Source organism: Halichoeres trimaculatus, unplaced genomic scaffold (assembly GCF_033239565.1).
Source record: "Halichoeres trimaculatus isolate MK-OKI-2021-1 unplaced genomic scaffold, fHalTri1.1 fHalTri1_scaffold_8, whole genome shotgun sequence".
In the NCBI taxonomy this organism is placed as follows: domain Eukaryota; kingdom Metazoa; phylum Chordata; class Actinopteri; order Labriformes; family Labridae; genus Halichoeres; species Halichoeres trimaculatus.
Window position 1 is genome coordinate 2186691 of NW_027437186.1, and position 17795 is coordinate 2204485.

Below are 17795 nucleotides of genomic sequence, written 5' to 3' on the forward strand. Positions count from 1 at the left end.
GTCGTCAGCACTGATGGCTGGACAAGAAGGAGGTCAGAGTTTCTGAGGATCTAAAGAGTCTTTATCTGTGTGGATATTCACGTGGTTTAGTTACACCTTTCAACCTCTTCATTTCTTTTTCTTTCCCCTCCTCGTCATCCTCTGCATCCTTCTCTTTGTTTTATAATCTCTTTTACTCTTGTATTTACTATCTCTTTGCACTCCTCATTCAGTATGTTAACTTCTAATTCATGTTAAGGATTCATGAAGCTGATAAGCTGTCTTGTTCATCATCCTCTGTGAAAACATGTGATTGACAGAGACCTTCCTGTAAGATGACCAGAAAAACTCTCCTTTTAAGACTCTCGGTTCATCGCTTCCTCTCTGCTCCTGTTCCTGCTTTCAGCTCAATCTCTTCACTGTGAAATCCAATTCATCAACATGCTGTCACGCCTTATAACTCTCCCTTCTTTCTCACATCCATCTGAAGAGTTCTTTAAGGTAGCAAAGTGACCTCAAACACAAGAAGACGTAGAAAAGTTGATCGCACCAAAACAAAAAAAACAGAATGAATGGTGATATGGGCTCACTGCCGCCGCTGTCTCCTTCTTTCTCTGGTTTAACTTCTTTTTTTATCTGACTGTTTACATATTCACTATTCATAAATCCTCAAACTGTTTCTTTATATTATACAAACCCTTAACCTATGGATTTTATGCACCAACAATGTTTAACTCAGAGGTTTTTTTTATCTTATAAATATCAAAGAGGAGGTATTCTGCTTTCTCATATGTTAAACATGAATATAAGTAACAATGCTGGATGTTCAGAATGAACATGTGCAGACTTTTAGACCTCTAAATATATTGATGTGTTGTAGAAATCCCTGAGTCTGTCTGTAAACTGATAAAAACACTTTGTGTGTGAGGATCTCTAAACTGCTTCATGACGGGTTAAAGGGGCAGGCTTCAGGTCTGCCCATAACTACAGCCCCAACAGGCCTCCAGAAGGCTGGCCAATCAGAGGTAAGAGACAGCTGATAAAGCAAAGTGTTTCATGATGGCTGAAATTGAGTTTTTGTATTTAAACGCCAGTGAGAGAAAAATAAGATTTCCATGAGCTGTAAATCTTGTAAACATGCTATGGGCACTAGAGGGACAGAATAGAGACTAATAAAAACACTCTTTTATATTAAACTACAAAAGAAACAAATGTTACAAATGTAACAATGGTTCTATTTCATCCCTCCTGACCGCCAGAGGCGGTGCTTCAAGCACTGGATATCACAGTGCAAATCCCCCACTCGTTTGGCAGAGATGACAGTGAGTAGGAAGGCCGCTTTAAACAACACCCACTTAAGCCCTGTAAGGGGCTCAAAAGAATGCTGGCACAGCGCATCCAGCACCAGGGGCAAATCCCATGCTGGGGCATTCCTGACCCTTGGGGGACGCGACCTTAGGGCACCCTTAAGGAAGAGAGAGACTAACCTGTGTGAACCTACTGTACCTTTCTTCACCCAGACATGGCGGCTGGAAATTGCAGCTACATATCCAGCATATCCTGCTATCCAGCAAGTACTGCAGAAATTCCAGGATCACTGCAACCGGGCAGCGGACTGGATGTAGACGTCTACACTCACACCACTCTGAAAATAGTTTCCATCTATTCTCGTACTGTATCCGAGTAGACGGAGCCCTGGCCCCCCTAATGGTGTTCCTGACCAGCTCACTGCATCCACTTAAGAGTGGTTCTGGGCTTGCAGGGGCCACACCCACAGGTTGAGTCGCCCGGGATCTGGATGCCAGATCTGACCTTGCAGCTGGGATAGCAGGTACCTCCTGACTGGGAGACGCCAAGGCGAGCTGTGGCAGAGCCTGTGCAGTAGAGGAAACCAAGTCCTTCCTGGCCAGAAGGGAGCCACCAGCAGAAGCCTGTGGCCCTGCTGGAGGACCCTGTGCAAAGTCAGCAAGATCAGAGGCAGAGGGGGGAAACACATAGAGCTGAACCCGAGGCCAGTCATGAGCCAGGGCGTCCTGGCCGGGAGGGCTGGATGTTTCCATCCATGAAAACCAGAGGCGACAATGTGTTGACTCTGCTGAGGCAAACAGATCCACCTCTGCCTCCCCAAAGAGAGTCCAAATGTGGCTCACCATCTCTGGATGAAGCCTCCACTCCCCTGGTGGAGGCTTGTGCCGGGGGAGGAAATCTGCCACCAGGTTCTGTTCCCCCGGCAGATACATTGCCCGCAGGCTCATCAGGCAGGGAACAGCCCACATCAACAGACTCTTGGCCACCTGCAGCAATTGTGCTGACCTGGTGCCTCCCTGGTGATTGATGTAGGCCACTGTTGACCTGTTGTCTGACCGAATGAGCACATGCCGCCCTTGCAGGAAAGGCATGTGTGCCAGATGCACTGCATACAGTTCCAGCACATTGATGTGTCTTACACTGTCCTGCACCGACCACTGACCTTACGCTGTCCTCATCTGCCAAGTAGCACCCCACCCGGCAGGACATGCATCCACTGTCACAACTTCTCTGCGTGACGGGATAGAACCCATGGGCCCCCCTGTCACCAAGAACGGCCTCTCTTTCCACAGGGACAGTGAACGGACACACTGCCACGACACCATGATCACCCTGCTTCTGTGTCGCCTGGCATCTAAGGAAAGGATGCGGATCCACCTCTGCAGGGGGCGCAGTGCAAGCAAGCCCAATGGAATCACTGGGGCCGCAGCTGTCAGTTTGCCCACATGCTGCAGGAACCGGACACAAGGTAACCTCCTGCCCCCTTTGAAGCTGGACAGTGAGTCTAGGATGCTGTCCACACGCCGAGGGGACAGCCGGGCCTGCATACAGCTTGAGTCCAGGTCTAGCCCCAAATACGTTATCTGCTGGGAAGGGGCCAAGCGACTCTTCTTCATGTTCACCGCCAGCCCCAGGCAGGAGTCCGAGATGGTACACAAATCAGCCAACTGTCGAGGTAGGGCAGGACCTTTACACCTGCCGACTGCAGAGGCGCCAGAGCCGCTGCCATACACCTGGTAAAAACCCTCAGAGAGAGGGACAGCCCAAAGGAGAGAACCCTGAATTGAAAATGCTCCCCCTGAAATGCAAAATGCAGGAACTGCCTGTGATGCGGCACAATCGGAATATGAAAGTATGCATCCTTTAGGTCTACCAGCGTAAACCATTCCTGATGACTTACCACGCGCAGCACCTCTGCTGTAGTCAGCATATGAAACGGCAGGGCATCGGGAAATATGTGGAATAGAACCCTCCTGGCTGAAGGTGAGGGTCCACCGGCTTGATGGCACCCTTGGCCAGAAGGGTGGATAGCTCCTGGCTGAGTGCCAGAGCTTTTTAATCAATCAATCATTCAATCTTTATTTGTATAGCGCCAAATCATAACAAATGTTATTTCAAGACACTTTACAAAAACATTTACGGGTCTAGACCCATAAACGTTAATAAAATTTTATTAGCAGAAACCAAACATCAAGACAAGATAGGGAGTCTTATCTTATCTTAATCCACCATGAGTACAGGACTTTGCAGCATTTAGCAAGTTACAATGGCAAGGAAAAACTTCCCTTTAATAGGCAGAAACCTCGGACAGAACCAGACACATGTTAGACAGACATCTGTCTCGACTGTGTTGGGGTTAGAGAGACAGATAGAGGAGAGAGAGTGGAAGAGAGAATAATGGGGGGGGGGGGGGTACACACGCATGCACACACACACACACACACACACGCTTACACACAAACACACACACACACAGAAAGGGAGGGAGAGAGAGACAGACGCAGTATGAAGTGGTGGTGTGGCGACAGTTAAGGTGAAACCAGCTGGCCATTCCCGGCAACAATCCAAAGCCGTAGCAGCTGGAGTCTGGCAGGAGCACAGCAGCAGGCCGTCTACTTCACCGATCCCCAAGTACCTACAAGACAAACTCAGAGCCTCCCAGAGAGGTGTATGGTCAGTAACTATAACAGGACAGTTAGACTAGAAGTTGGCCGGGTCTCTTACTGTGGTGACCCTGACCCGGCCAGAGGTTTAAGGCAGGCGTCGAAACTGCAAGGCATACCCCTGGGTGAGGGTGGGAATTACCCAGGGGTCCGGCGTGCATGCAGCCCAATAATCGAGCTGCCGCCGGGAAAAACAGCCGCCCTGGGGAGTCAGTATCTGCAACCCTGTCCCCCAGAAGTCCTGGGAGGGTGGGGGGCAGACGTGGTACCCCTAAACTGTCGCGGAGGTAGGCCGCTAGGGGCATGAAAGTCATGTGCCAGCCTCTGAACGGCCTTCTGAGGCTGCTGGAGGCTACCAGAGGATGATGGCCGAGCACAGCACCAAAGAGCCGCCGGGGTAACCCTGGCCCTGCGGGTGGGCGTCGTTCTCTGAAGGCTAGCCAGCTGCTGCCTTTTTTGCCCAGCCTGGGCGGTGCGCTCCAAGGCCTCCACTGCCGCCGTGCCAAAGAGCTCCCCTGGCTCCACAGGCACCGAGCGGAGAACTCTCTGACATGCATCTGTTAAGGGTGACTGGGCGAGCCACACCTGGCGCCGAGCCTGGATCATTGTAGACATCAAACGCCCCAGCTCCCTAGTCATGAAGGCAAAAGCCTGCAAAGAGGCATCACTGAAGCCCAGCACAGACGCATCCACCGGCACCTGCTGTAAAGACGAGGACAGGGCCAGCATAAGGTTGGAGAGGGAGTTCCAGACGGCCCATGCGGGCCCCTGCATCATACGCCTTTGACAGAAGCTCACCTGTGACCCTACACTGAGGTCTAGGACATCTGGCATCTGTCCTTAGAGTCTCATCCAGAGAGACTATCAGCGATGCAATAGCTGGCTCCACAGCAGGCATGCGACCCAAACCATGCCTAGCTGCATCCTGCATAGCCACTAGAGCCCGGGCATCAGAGGTTGAGTGGGAGAAGGCCTTCGAGTCCCTCCAGCAGGCATGCAACTCTGTAATGTAGTCCTCCGATGGAGGAACAGCAAAAGTAGTCTGGAGAGGCTGTCGTCTGAAAAAAGCGCTGACTGGCGCCTGGCCTGCCTGCGGAACATCTGGCAGGTGAGCCAGAGCCCCAGGTATGATACTCCCAACCAAGGTTGTAATAGTTAACTAAAACGAAACTAAAAACGAAAACTAAAATTTAAAATACATTGCAGTTAACTCAAACGAATAAAAACTAGAAAAGAAAACAAAAACGATAAGTAAACTAAAACTGTATCTTGTGTTCACAAAACTAACTGAAACTAACTAAAGTGATAGACAAAATTCCCTTAGTTATAGTTTTTGACAAGGCCTTTAGGATTTAAATTAATCCGACACATTTTCCCAACCAATTTTAGACAGTTTTAGGCAGTTGTCAGTGCCGCACAGCACCAACATAGGGGTGTATTTTGACGAGCTTGTTTACTGCACTGACTGGCTGTGCGCTGTGCTGCGACGAAACGTAGTGGAGCAATGAATTAGAGCATCTGTAATGGTTTAATTGTTACAGAATCCAAGTTTTTATCTATTGAAGCTCATATTATATGGTTTTTTCATAATTTATGTTATTATTATTTTCATGTAATTTATGTCAACATTTTTTTATTTAATTTATGCTTATGTTTTTAAACTAAGTTTATATGATTTGCTTGTGTTTAAGGCAGCAGCCAACATTTCGGTATCAGCATTGACTGAGCAGTGAGCACTGTGTTGGACTTGAAAATAACCAGGTCGAGAGCGGGCGTGTCTACACCACCTGACAAACGCTCAACCTCCTGCAACCTAGCCACTCGCACAGCCCAGGGCATACACCCACAATTCATGCAGGGATCTCCAGAGATTCTGTGCCCAGACACATGGGGCAGCGGTCATGGCCATCCTCCGGCTCCTAAGGGGCCATACAGTCAACACACGAATGGGACATTATGCAGGGCAGCCGAGAACCACACACGCCGGAAGGGAGAGCGAGACCACTGTCCCACGGGAGCTATAACTCAGCTAGTTGAAAACCCGTGCCCCGATGAGCCCCACCTACCACTGACGGCTTGAGCGAGAGCACTGCTGCCGACTGTGACGCACCCAGTACAGGTCAAAGGGGCTGAACCAGTCCACTAACAAAGAGGGCATAGGCGTGAACACCGTAGCCTCCCGTCAACAGTTACCAAACTACCAAGGGCCAGTGGCAGCACTGCCCCGATCAGAATAACTAAATAAATAACAGAACCAAGCCAAGGTAATGAGGCGTACTCTATCGCCATACCATAGCAGAGCTCGATCGCGAGCCGCTACTTAAGAAACAGCCGTGACAAAGCTAACGAGGCTTACCTCTAACAAAGTAACCAGGCGTACACTACCGCGGAATCAGAAACCAAAAACAGCTGCTCGGACCCGAACACTCCTGAACAAAAAACAACGGCCCAGCCGCGGAAAAGAAACTATACAGGGGGAAAATTCATATAGGCGCTGGCACCACCGTACAACAGATAGCCACGGAGTCACAACTACTTGAACAAAAGAATCACTGGCGTGAGCGTGAACGCTGCAGCCAACAATCCTTAGCTATGACTTACAGAAAGCCACCTCGAGTGTACGCTTACCTCGCTGATGAAGAGACAAACCAGTATGTCACAGCCCCTCGAAGGACAGTCAACGATCGCGGCTCCGACCAAATTGTGCGAGGCTGCCCGTGACAGACCGGTCCACGTATGCGCGAGCGAGAAGATGAAAAGGGATATATCCTCTGATGACTCTGGAACTTATGGATTCAGGGGGTCATTCAGGGGTCACATGTGACTTTGTTGGTATACGTACTTGACCTGCGCATGTGCGAGACGATGATATCCAGTGCTTGAAGCACCGCCTCTGGCGGTCAGGAGGGATGAAATAGAACTCGATTCAATCAATTAATTGTGTTTTTAGTTCAAATAACTCTATAAACTCATTGTCTCTTCAGCGTTTCAGTTCGTTCAACACTTAAGTGATCTTAAAAAAAAACTTCTTTCAAATATCTGTAGGTGCACCATATTTTTAAAACCAATAACAGTAAATTCCCTGCAAATAGCAGGGACCACCAGGAGATCATACTAATTTATTTTGTAGTTTTGTACGGGGCTTACTTTATTTATTTTTTTTAAATCATATTTTATTTTACCTTATTTCATTTTTTTATTTTTATTTTTATAACCTTAACTGTTGAAAAACATGGCTGCCTTCCAAAAGACTTTAAATCTTATATACAATGTCTGTAGCCCCATGAAATTATAAGATTTGTCTCTCTGTTGACAAAACATAAAGATTACAATAAGATACACATTAAATTACTCAACATAGTAAATAATTTACAGATGAAGCTTTTTTTTTTTTTTTTTCTGGAAGAAATAGTCATTGTGGTCTGCAGGTTACAGATTAAACACAGTGTTGCTCCGCTGTGCGCAGGTTTTTGTTGCACATTAACACACAGAGTGACTGAATTACGCTACTGTATGTGTTTCAGTAAGTGAACATATGGACTGAAAAAGACCCCAAGTGTGGGATGTATGGAAAGCAGCTTCTGTGAACTGCCATGCTCCTAAGCACTTATCGATTTGCTCATGAAACTATTTTAGTCCAAAGGTTCAGTGTTTAATTTGTCTTATGTTCACGCTTTTTTCCTCCTCTGTCCAAAAGTGTCTCAGCAAAACTTGTTTTTTCTTATAAAGTGAACACCTCTTTCTACTTTGGTTCATTCAGCTCCTGTAGCCTCTTTGAGAGCTGTGTCAGATCTTTGTCATTCATTCACTCTCTGTACAAAGTGCAGCCCTTTCCCTTGCATTGACAGAGGAGAATAAGTCTGACGTGATGAAGGGCTGATAACGCCTGATGCACCAAAGCACAAAAGTGGCCTGCCAAAGTCTGCTTTGGTTGACCCCTGGAGCTCTAATTTTGTTGCACAGCGCAGGGGGCGCAAGCCTGGCACATCCCACGCAGTGTTAATTTTGTGCGGCGCACCGCCGTGCACTGCCAATTTGACAATTTGGTAGACTGTCTGCGCAGAGATGGGTGTGACGGCGCGCCAGGGGGAGTTGTCAGCAGATTCAATTTCGTGCCAAAAAAGTGCGCTGAAAGCTGGCCAGCTCCAACCTGGTCTATTCTCTGCGCAAAGCAGAGCACACCCTGCGCAGCTGTAATTTGGTGACAGGCACACATGTGCGCACATGTCAACAAAGCCTCAGAGCAATGGCTATTTAATGTAACCGTCTGAACCAGCATATACATTTGTATCTATATTAACTGTCCTGTCACATCTGATGTCAGATTAAAGCCGTTTGTCATAATGGAAAGTTACCCTGACAGCAGCTGGAAGTTTGATGCACATTTTACAATTAAACAATAGACACCCTTAACATCAGATACTGAATATATATCTGGTTCTCTCATTTCATTTAATTCAAAGAAAAGAGGGAGAGAAAAGACCAAGAAAAAAGAGACAAAATAAATGTATGTCGCTCAAGATTTACCCGTGATTTCCCATATTTCTCTGTTTCAGTCTTTATTTTTAACGTGATCTAAAAAGATGGAGTACATTAGTGTAAGGAGCATGAGGCAGAGACACTGGGAGAGTATACAGTATATCACCAAAGGCTCTGCTTGGCGAAGATAAACCCGGGGTGCAGGTGGATCAAAAGTATTCTGAATGGATAAGCCAGCTATGTAACTGTCTCTTAAATTTGTACTCCTATTAATGACAAAGAAACAGATTACATCTGTCCCGGATGCTGGCCCACAAGGTGACGCTTTGTGTCCTCCGATGCGCCCCGCTGTCCTCCGATGCGCCCCGCTGTCCATTCTCCTGCTGCAGGGACAGCAGCTCTGAACGTCTCCACCACCGGGTCTTTCCAGCACACTGTTTCTGTGGTGCTGGGGATGACTCAGACCAATCAGACGCTGCACCTCAGCCGCAGGGCATTTAAAGGCGAGGAGAGGCGCTTATTTGATTGGTGAAAACAGCGTTCGGCTGTGTTAAACCCACTCATGGCTTTTCTCCTCCCTCTCTGCCATTTGCGCGGAGGGAGGCGTGGACGCGCACCTCTGCGCTCCTCTGCGCTCCTCTGCGCTCCACTGCACCTTGACTGCGCCTCTCTTGGCACTGCAGGAAACTTGCAAAGTGCGCCGGTCACGCCCTGTCCACGCGGCCAAGGCCGGAGCAGGGCAGGTGCGCCTGTGCTTGCGCCTGGTCTATGAAATTAGAGCCCCTGATGTTAGCCTGCTAACAACATAACAAAGCACTAAAGGTAAAGCAGTCTATGTTTGGTAACAATGCTTCTTGGTAATAAATTTTATTCCGTTGTAAAGTCTGTTGATTTGTCTTTGAAATGGAAACTCATCTGCCAGGGACATGCATTTTGGGATGGGCAGCAGAGCTGAGTCTGTGGGTCAAGCCAAATCTTCTCTGCCAGTGCCAAACAGCTGATTCTGCCTGCTCACACTGGGACAGAGGGAGACCCTGAAGGGTCACACACCAGTCCACATCAGATTACACTCTGATCTTTTTAAAACTAAACCAGAACATGCTCATCCCTCCAGCAAGCTGAACCTTCATGTTCCCCTCTTCTCCTTCTCTCACAGAGGTATCCAGCAGCAGTTGTCAAGCTACAGGGAGACGGTAATCCGGCAGGCCTCGGTGGCGGCGAGTTCTGCTGTCCATAGGGATGATGCACCGACGTGCGGCATCTGCCACAAGACCAAATTTGCAGACGGCTGTGGGAACCTGTGCTCGTACTGCAAGACCAAGTTCTGTGCCCGCTGTGGGGGAAGAGTCTCCCTGCGCTCCAACACGGTAACTGACTTAACAAGTTCTACCCAAAACCTGCTGTCTGTCATGGAGTTAGATAACTGTCATTATTCAGGAATTTACACAGGAGGATTCACAAATACATCTCAACACAGGCTAATGTATATGAACCTTTAGAATAGAACTTTATTTGTCATTGCAACAAGTGCAACGAAATTGCATTTATTAATGTAAAATAATTTAATGTGGTCACTGTAGTGTGCATCTGTGCATACAGACGCACTAACAACAGTATGGACACCACCACATCTAAAATCGGTCCATCAGCTGTATAATCTGGTTTACATTTTTCAAGTGTTCTGTCAGAGATTATGATGTGAATGCCATAACTCTGTCTATTCAAAAACAACAAAGTAAAGGAACAGGTGGACACAAGGCTCAGAAGCAGACACAAGCTTTTATTTTGAAAATCCGAAGCTCACAAAAGTCCATGGGGCGTGGCTTCAGGGCACCAGACAAGAAGCTCCAGGCTGGCTGCAGTGCAGATACTCTGGGTTAGGGATTTAGTAATAGCACTCAGTGTTTGATATATTATACAAACAAAATAGTACAGTGTTCAATCTACCATAACAGACAACAGTCCAACGCAGCATTACGTCCAGGTGCACAGACTCAGTCTGAGGTTAGAGCAATGCTGAAGCAATCACAATAAAACATATCCTTAAATCTACACTCTGCGATTGGCTGTATAGGGAGACATCTGATTGGCTACTGACATTTTCCTGCGGAGAAAAAAAATGCATTGGTGAGTAACCACTTCAGGGCCATCTCAAGTACCCACACACAAATACAGCAAGGTTCACTGATGACAAACAGTTTGTAAATGCAGACTGAACAGTTCATATATATATATAAACGTAACAAGATATAAATGTATTATATATGTGTGGGTTTCTCTTGCGCACATGTTTATGTATGTATATGTTGGGAGATTACCGATACCAGCCTTTTTCAAGGTATTGGGTGTATGTGAAGGCTGCCGATACCAGCAGCCGATATTAAAGATCAAAAAATCGTACACCTGGTAAGTTCTCCTTGGTGCTACAATGCCGCAGTTTGACATAATGGCAAATGTGCATCAGGCTCTGTTCAGACAATATGAATGAGAGTTAACAGTTAAACTGATTCATTTTTCACTTTGTTTATTTAAAGGTCCCATATAAATCACCTTATTAAGTATTTTAGTGAAATTTGTGGGTCTTTGGCTTTCTTCCCAGCCCACAAAATGTGACATTTAATGACAAAACCTGTACTTAGTAGTGCTTGTGAATGTTAAACCCTGACCTAAAACGAGCTGTTTGGAATTTCCGGGGTTTGCCGACGTCAGCAATTCCCTTTTTTGACCAATCAGGTGCAAGTCTAACCTGGTTGGTCCACAGGAGCAGATACCCCCCCTGCTGTTCAGAATGCCAAAGTTGAAGTGCTGCGCTGTTTTAGGCTGTAAACAGCCAAATAGTTCCATGCTCAAGCTTCCCATCTCAGAAGAAGACAAGACTAAGTGGCTAGAGTTCATTTATCAAGGAAATGTGCCAGCTACACTCAGTAAAACTGTGCATGTGTGTGCTTGTCACTTCACGGCCGACTGCTTTTCCAACTTTGGACAGTACGAGAGAGGGCTAGCCAATAGACTGGTCTTGAATCCAGGCACATTACCAACCATTCACCACCTAACCTCAGACCCTGGAAATGTGAGTATTTTAAATGCTTTGTGCTGTGGAGCAGATGTAAGAGCTTTTTGTCAGTGTCCCCCTGTCTCTGTGTTAGCTTCAGGAGGCTTACTTTAGCTGCTGTTGTTTTAGCCTGAAATGTTACGGTAAACAAGCTTTGCTGTTTTCTAAACATTGTGCACTCAGAACATGGTGCTGCCCTGTGTGAGCCTGGAAACAATGCTGCGGTGCTTGATTTGTTGGCTTCTTGGACCAAAACATGTTACTACCATTTTGTGAAGACATCAATGATCCATATTAAACTGTAGAAAAGGAGCATAATATGGGAGCTCACTAAAACTCTGAGAGTTGTAAGTTTTTTTGTTTGTTTATTTTGCACTTTTGTTAATTAAAAACAAATCATAAAGTCAGAGAGAGTCGTATGTGTTTGATTTTGGACTTATTGGCAGAGTGACTGTACTGTATTTGTTCAAAATGATTTGTGTTAATTAAAATTTTATGTATCTAAAGTAGTACTGGTACTTGGTATCAGTGAATACTCAAAAGGCAGTGCTTGCACTGGTATCAGTCTGAAAAAAAAAGTGGTTTCAAATATCCCTAGCATATGTAAATATAACAATAAATATTTGTGTGCACGTTGAAATACACTTTTCAATCCTGCTGTCTACATCATGAAGAATAAGACTAACCGAACTCTGTGGTCTGTGCCTGGCTGGGTCAGGAGGTCATGACTTCAGTTTCATTCCCTCCATGCTACATTTGAGCTTTTCACTAATTTTGACTGTGGCCATCAGGTGGTTGTGATCATTACACACTCTGAATAAATCTAATATCAGCTGTGATCAGTCAGTCTCTGGCGTTGTCCATGTTAGTGGGAGTTAATAACTGTTGTCGAGGGGTTTTGGTCAATAAGAGTCAAGTAGGGGGAAACACTCAATGATATGTTGAGCTTTCCAGATTTTCTTTTCCTTCTTTAAAGGCCGTTCACATTTTACCAGTCACACATACAACACACTGTGTAGAGTCCCAAACAAAGCTTTTGGTCTGAGACTGTTTCATGTCTCACTCTTTTTAAAGCTCGTAAAGCTGTTTTTGCTACCGGTCCAATCAGTCCGTAGCAGGCCGCAGATGCTGGAGTCAGGTGGAGGTGATGAGCCATGTGTTTGAAAGAGAGTGTGTAGCATGCTAAGGGTGTGTGTCGATATATACACTATTTATTTATCTCTCTTGTGTGTGTGTGTGTTGTGTGTGTATGTGTGTGTGTGTGTGTGCGTGTGTGTGTGTGTGTGTGTGTGTGTGTGTGTGTGTGTGTGCGTGCGTGTGCGTGTGCATGTGTGTGTGTGTGCATGTGTGTTAGTGTGTTAGTGTGTTAGTGTGTGTGACCCAGGCAGGAGTTGGTAAAGGTTAATTGGGCATTAGACTGAGCTGTGGACAAAGGGGGTGGTCTCCCGCTCCATTTCAGTCTTCCAGGGGTCCGGAGGTGCCCTATATACACTCACCAGGGTGTAGGCGTGTGTGTGTGTGTGTGTGTGTGTGTGTGTGTGTGTGTGTGTGTGTGTGTGTGTGTGTGTGTGTGGGCACTTGAAGTGGCGTCCCTTCTCCCACTCTCTTCCCCTCCCCTGCATTGCCCCCATGACATTTAATGACCTCACACACACACTCAAAGACACACACACTCAAAGACACACACACTCAAAGACACACACACACACACACACACACACACACACACACACACACACACACACACACCACACACATTTCTAAGCACGTCTTAATTACTGACATGGGAAGAGTTGATCTGTAGGGTCTTGCTAGTTTGCTGTGGCTGCAGCTGTATTTGGAGGCAAAGGTCTATTACAGGTGGATGTCTCCACAAACACACACACACACACACACACACACACACACACACACACACACACACACACACATATCCACACACAAACACTCAGTGTGCAAGCCACCACCATTTATCCGCTATCATTGATATCACACATGGCTCAGGGCATGATGGTTGCAGTAGTCAGTGTTTTCTGTTTTCTGAGAGCCAGAATGTTTTCAGAGTCATCTTATGTGTTAGAAACCACATGGTTTAGAAAAGTAAAAACAATGCATTCAAAAGGAACTGGGCAGGATTATGAACTTCTCTCTTCTCACTGGGCTACCTGTGATGCTGCTGATCTAAACAGATCAATGTGTGAATAGTGTCATATTTTAAAGTTTCTAAACAGTATCAGGAAATATAACCAGTCTGAAAAAGTCATTAACTCCCTTATATCATAAACTCTGTCGGATGGACTCTTTAACATAGCTTACACCTGGCCTTATAGCAACTGTTTTTCATGTAAGCCATCACACTTTGTGTGAAATGCTGTTTCTATGCGAGTATAACCTGGATGAGAAGTGGTTTATCTTGTGTCACCTGGATTGTACGATCATTGCCATGCTCTCAAATATCATCGTTTTCACACTCACGCTGTCTTTCTTTTTATTTCACATGAATGGCTGACTGGGCTGCAGGAGGACAAAGTGGTGAGTGCTGTGTTTCCTTTTTTCTTTTCTGGACCACATCATTCTGCCTGCAACCTGTGAGACAGTCCATCTTTACACGTCCACACAGTGTGCATGAACTGCTGTCTTCAGACTCCCACTGATCCATGTGTCCATCATTACAGCATGTGGGTTATCTCAGTGGTAGCAGTGAGGTGGGCCTTAAGCATGTTCTGTCAATTTCTTCAAATATTGAATATAATATCAAATACAAAGCCAATGCTGAAGGGTTAGAAACTGCAGTTGCTTGAATGTCCACTTGAGGCTGGCTGCAGAAGCTGAAAACAGGATTTTAAAAACACCAGAGAGAGATACTTAGACCCCTCTAAGTTGTAAATCATGTAAGGGGCTACAGGGGCACCAGAAGGACAGAATGAAGCATGGACAGGGACAATACCTCTCTAATGATTTAAATAAAACAACTACAGGATTCACTACATGCATTGAAACAATCTTCATCCATGATTTTCTCAAGTCATCACCCAGCATGCATCACATGCAGGAAAGCATCCTGTACCTCAGAGGCAGATCACTGAGACAAACAGTGCAGTAAGACACTTTTAGATTAAGCCAGTGAGAAGTTGCCGTGTGGGAGGACGCGGCTCCATGCAAGCGCAGAGAGGATGTGTAAACTCAGTGTGAAATGACGCAGATTAGAAACACACTTTTAATAGCCACTTCCAACACACTAAAAGGGATAGTTCAGTTTTTTGAAGTGGGGTTGTATGAGCTCTATGTGACCACTAAGGACATTAGATACAGTAGAAAGTTGTCTCCTCTCCCTCAGTAAGACACAAACTGTAATCGATGGTGACGAGGAAATAGACAGGGAGAAATGGTACCAAATTCAAAGGCTATTTTCTCCGCCTACAAGAACTAAAATCAAAAAGTAATACCACAGTTTAAGAGTACGCTACATAAAATATTTTTTAAGTGCATTAAGTCCTCGAAAAAAACATTTACCCGGACCTAACTAACTGGTCATTTATCCCTCCGCCCAGCTCTAGTGCGCTCCATCCCCCTCCTCCTTTCAGCTGTAGGGAATGTAAACAAGCTATGCTACGCCGGTTGTAGCCTTGTGTAAGTTTGATCAAGTATCGTAATTCTTTTGTTTGTACTCTGGACATCAAGACAGAGTCGGAAATACTCAGTGGTGTAAATGTCTGAGCTGTGACTCAATGCCCACGGATGCTGAGTGTTAGTGCTGTCACAAGCGGAACTTGGTTACAGACACTCTTCAGGATTTGTCTGAGGACACTGCTGGCTCTCAAGCCGTCTGTATAACTCATCACACAGATTTGACAGACAATAGATTGTGATTCTGTGAGGGTCTATCTACAAGCACAATGGCTAGTTAACAGTCAAGGTGGGGATTTAACCTCTGAAACTTACCTCTTCCTGGGGATGGAACAGTTCACAAAACCCATGGTTCAGATCTTATCACGCTTTTGTGGTCACAGTTATTAGTTCGGTTTGATGTATATTGTTGTTATTTTTACCATATCAGAATACCATGTGTTCCAATAACCCTTCGTTAACACATTTTATTTATCTTTTATGTTATAGTCCTGTAAAACCTGAGAGAATGAGGCAGTTTGCCATTTGAAACACCCATTGACTGTATATCGGGTGGACAGCGTGGCTCCGCCTTTTACCATTTTACAGTTTTAAAGCCAAAGTACCCCCGTCAGAGACGCCACCATTGTGCAGCCAGAGTCTGTGCAGTAGAGGCTATGAGAGACTCGGAGAGAATATGAGTGGAGCCAGGTGACAAAAATAGTTATTTTGTCCTTTGGAGGGTCTAATCACTTCCTGTCTCTCCCTCCCCACATATTTTACAATCCCTAAAACTACACAAGAAGGACAGCTGTCAGTCATTGTTAAAGGAGACATAAAGTCTAGTTTTTAACCGCTAATAACAAATAAAAAAGAAACTTTTCAGAAAAAAAGAGGACATGAATACAATGCAGCCAAAAAATATCTTAACATCACCATGGCATACAGATTTGAGAAACATTTCTACCAGGTGTATTTACTTTTTAAAGTTTGACTACAGCTCATCTGGAATGACTGGGCAGCCAAATTTTTTGACCCATACTGTAGCTAGCCACCAGGGAGAGCAGTTTTTGTAGAGACATCACTTTGAGCCGAGTGATATGACATCTTTTTTTTTTTCATAGTCTATGGAAACACCATTTAAGCTGGGTGAGATGATGCTAGTTTTTAACATGCTAACTCTTCAGTAAGGAAAGTCTCTATTGGCTGTCCCAGATGTTACTTTAAGTTGCGATATGAGGCCATCCCTCAATTTGTATAATAATCCATTTGTATGTAACTGGGAGTAAGGTCAAAACATGCTTTCAGGTCAAATTCTCCAAACTCAGGAAAAAAGTCACGGTTTTATCCTCTAATTTCTTACCATCATCAGGGCTCACAATGAATCTAAAATTTCCCCCTTACAGTAGAATAATACAATGCCACTGACACATCCTCTAACTCTGACTTTTCCACTAGCAACACACACGCCTCCTTCCACAGCTGTCCTGCTGTACTCTTTAGCCTCGTGTTGTGCATGCGTATAATTGGAACTAACATAAACTAAATGACCCATGCGCCCTGAACTGAGCCAGGTAAAATGAACAGTTTGGATTTTTTTTCACAAACTGTTTCATATCTAGTTCTTCTGCACTTTACTGACTCTGGCTTTCTTCTGTCAGCTCTTTTAAAGGTGATTTTTTTTCCTACATTTGTCATGCATTTGAATTCAGAATCAAAACCCAGATAAAGAGGTAAAGAACAATTTTGTGTAGAGTAATATACTGTCTCTGCTGCATGAGTAAAGTCAGTGTCTTTGTTTTCTGCAGTAACTTAACATTAACTGCTCATTTACAGATGGATGCAGAAATGGAGGACAGGTGCTGCTCTGGGGCTTGTTGGTGGTTACCTTGGGGGGTGGGTGGGGTGGTTAATATAGTGCTGTAAAGTGGTCTTCATCTTCCAGCCTGATTAAACAAGAGTTAACATCGTCATCAGAGAGAATTGCCTTTCTCCTTCCTCTGTTTGTGTAGTTGGGTCAGGTTTAGGACCTGACTTGGCCTTGGCTGGCTTCCCTCGGGGCAGCTGCCAAACCGGCACTTTGATAATACTTGGGCAGGCACAAGCACCACGGCTGTCCAAGTGCTTTGGTGTGCTGTACATGGCGCGCTTGCTCCCTTGTTAAAGCATCCTACAACAATCAGCAGCTCTAAAGAGGAAACTTTTGGCACTCTGAGCCTCGTGTAGGCTTGGCTGTACAGCTGGACAGCAGACTGGGTTTGAATTACTGTTTGACATGGATTCATTTCATTACTCAGGGATTGATTAATCTAGCCTGGCACAGCCATCTGAAACTTCCTGTGCCTGCTTTTTCTACTCCACCCAACTAAACACTCAAAGTGTAAGTGTTGACAAGGTAAATATGGGCCTGAACGACGCTCTGTTTAAAGTGTGTAGCTATGTCCAGATGACTGTTAATGTTTCTGTTTACCTTCAAAGAACTCCTCAGCCAGCAAACCCCAACCGGGAATTCAAGATCGGCACACCAAAACCTTTTCCACCCACCCAGAATTAATTTACGGACTATGGGGGACCTGGCCTTTCGAGCCTCAGGACCCCACAGTCTGTTGATGCTTGTAAGAAACACTTAAAGACATTACTCTTTAAAGAGGCTTTTAACTTACAATAGTACATTAAAAAAACATTGAAACTTTTCATGTAGCACTTTG

At 45.4% G+C, this 17795-nt stretch overlaps 1 protein-coding gene across 15 annotated transcripts in view; it reads left to right on the forward strand.

The window, feature by feature from the left end:
• LOC141795659 (regulating synaptic membrane exocytosis protein 1-like) overlaps positions 1-17795 on the forward strand; it is a 261446-nt gene that overhangs the window by 76849 nt on the left and 166802 nt on the right. For 14 of the 15 annotated variants that reach the window (XM_074676630.1, XM_074676634.1, XM_074676637.1 and 11 more), the window contains exons 3-4: positions 9586-9796; positions 14002-14013. In XM_074676630.1, the coding sequence (XP_074532731.1) occupies positions 9586-9796; positions 14002-14013 (223 nt within the window). The remainder of the gene's footprint in view (positions 1-9585; positions 9797-14001; positions 14014-17795) is intronic. The other variant, XM_074676632.1, reaches the window with a different exon arrangement.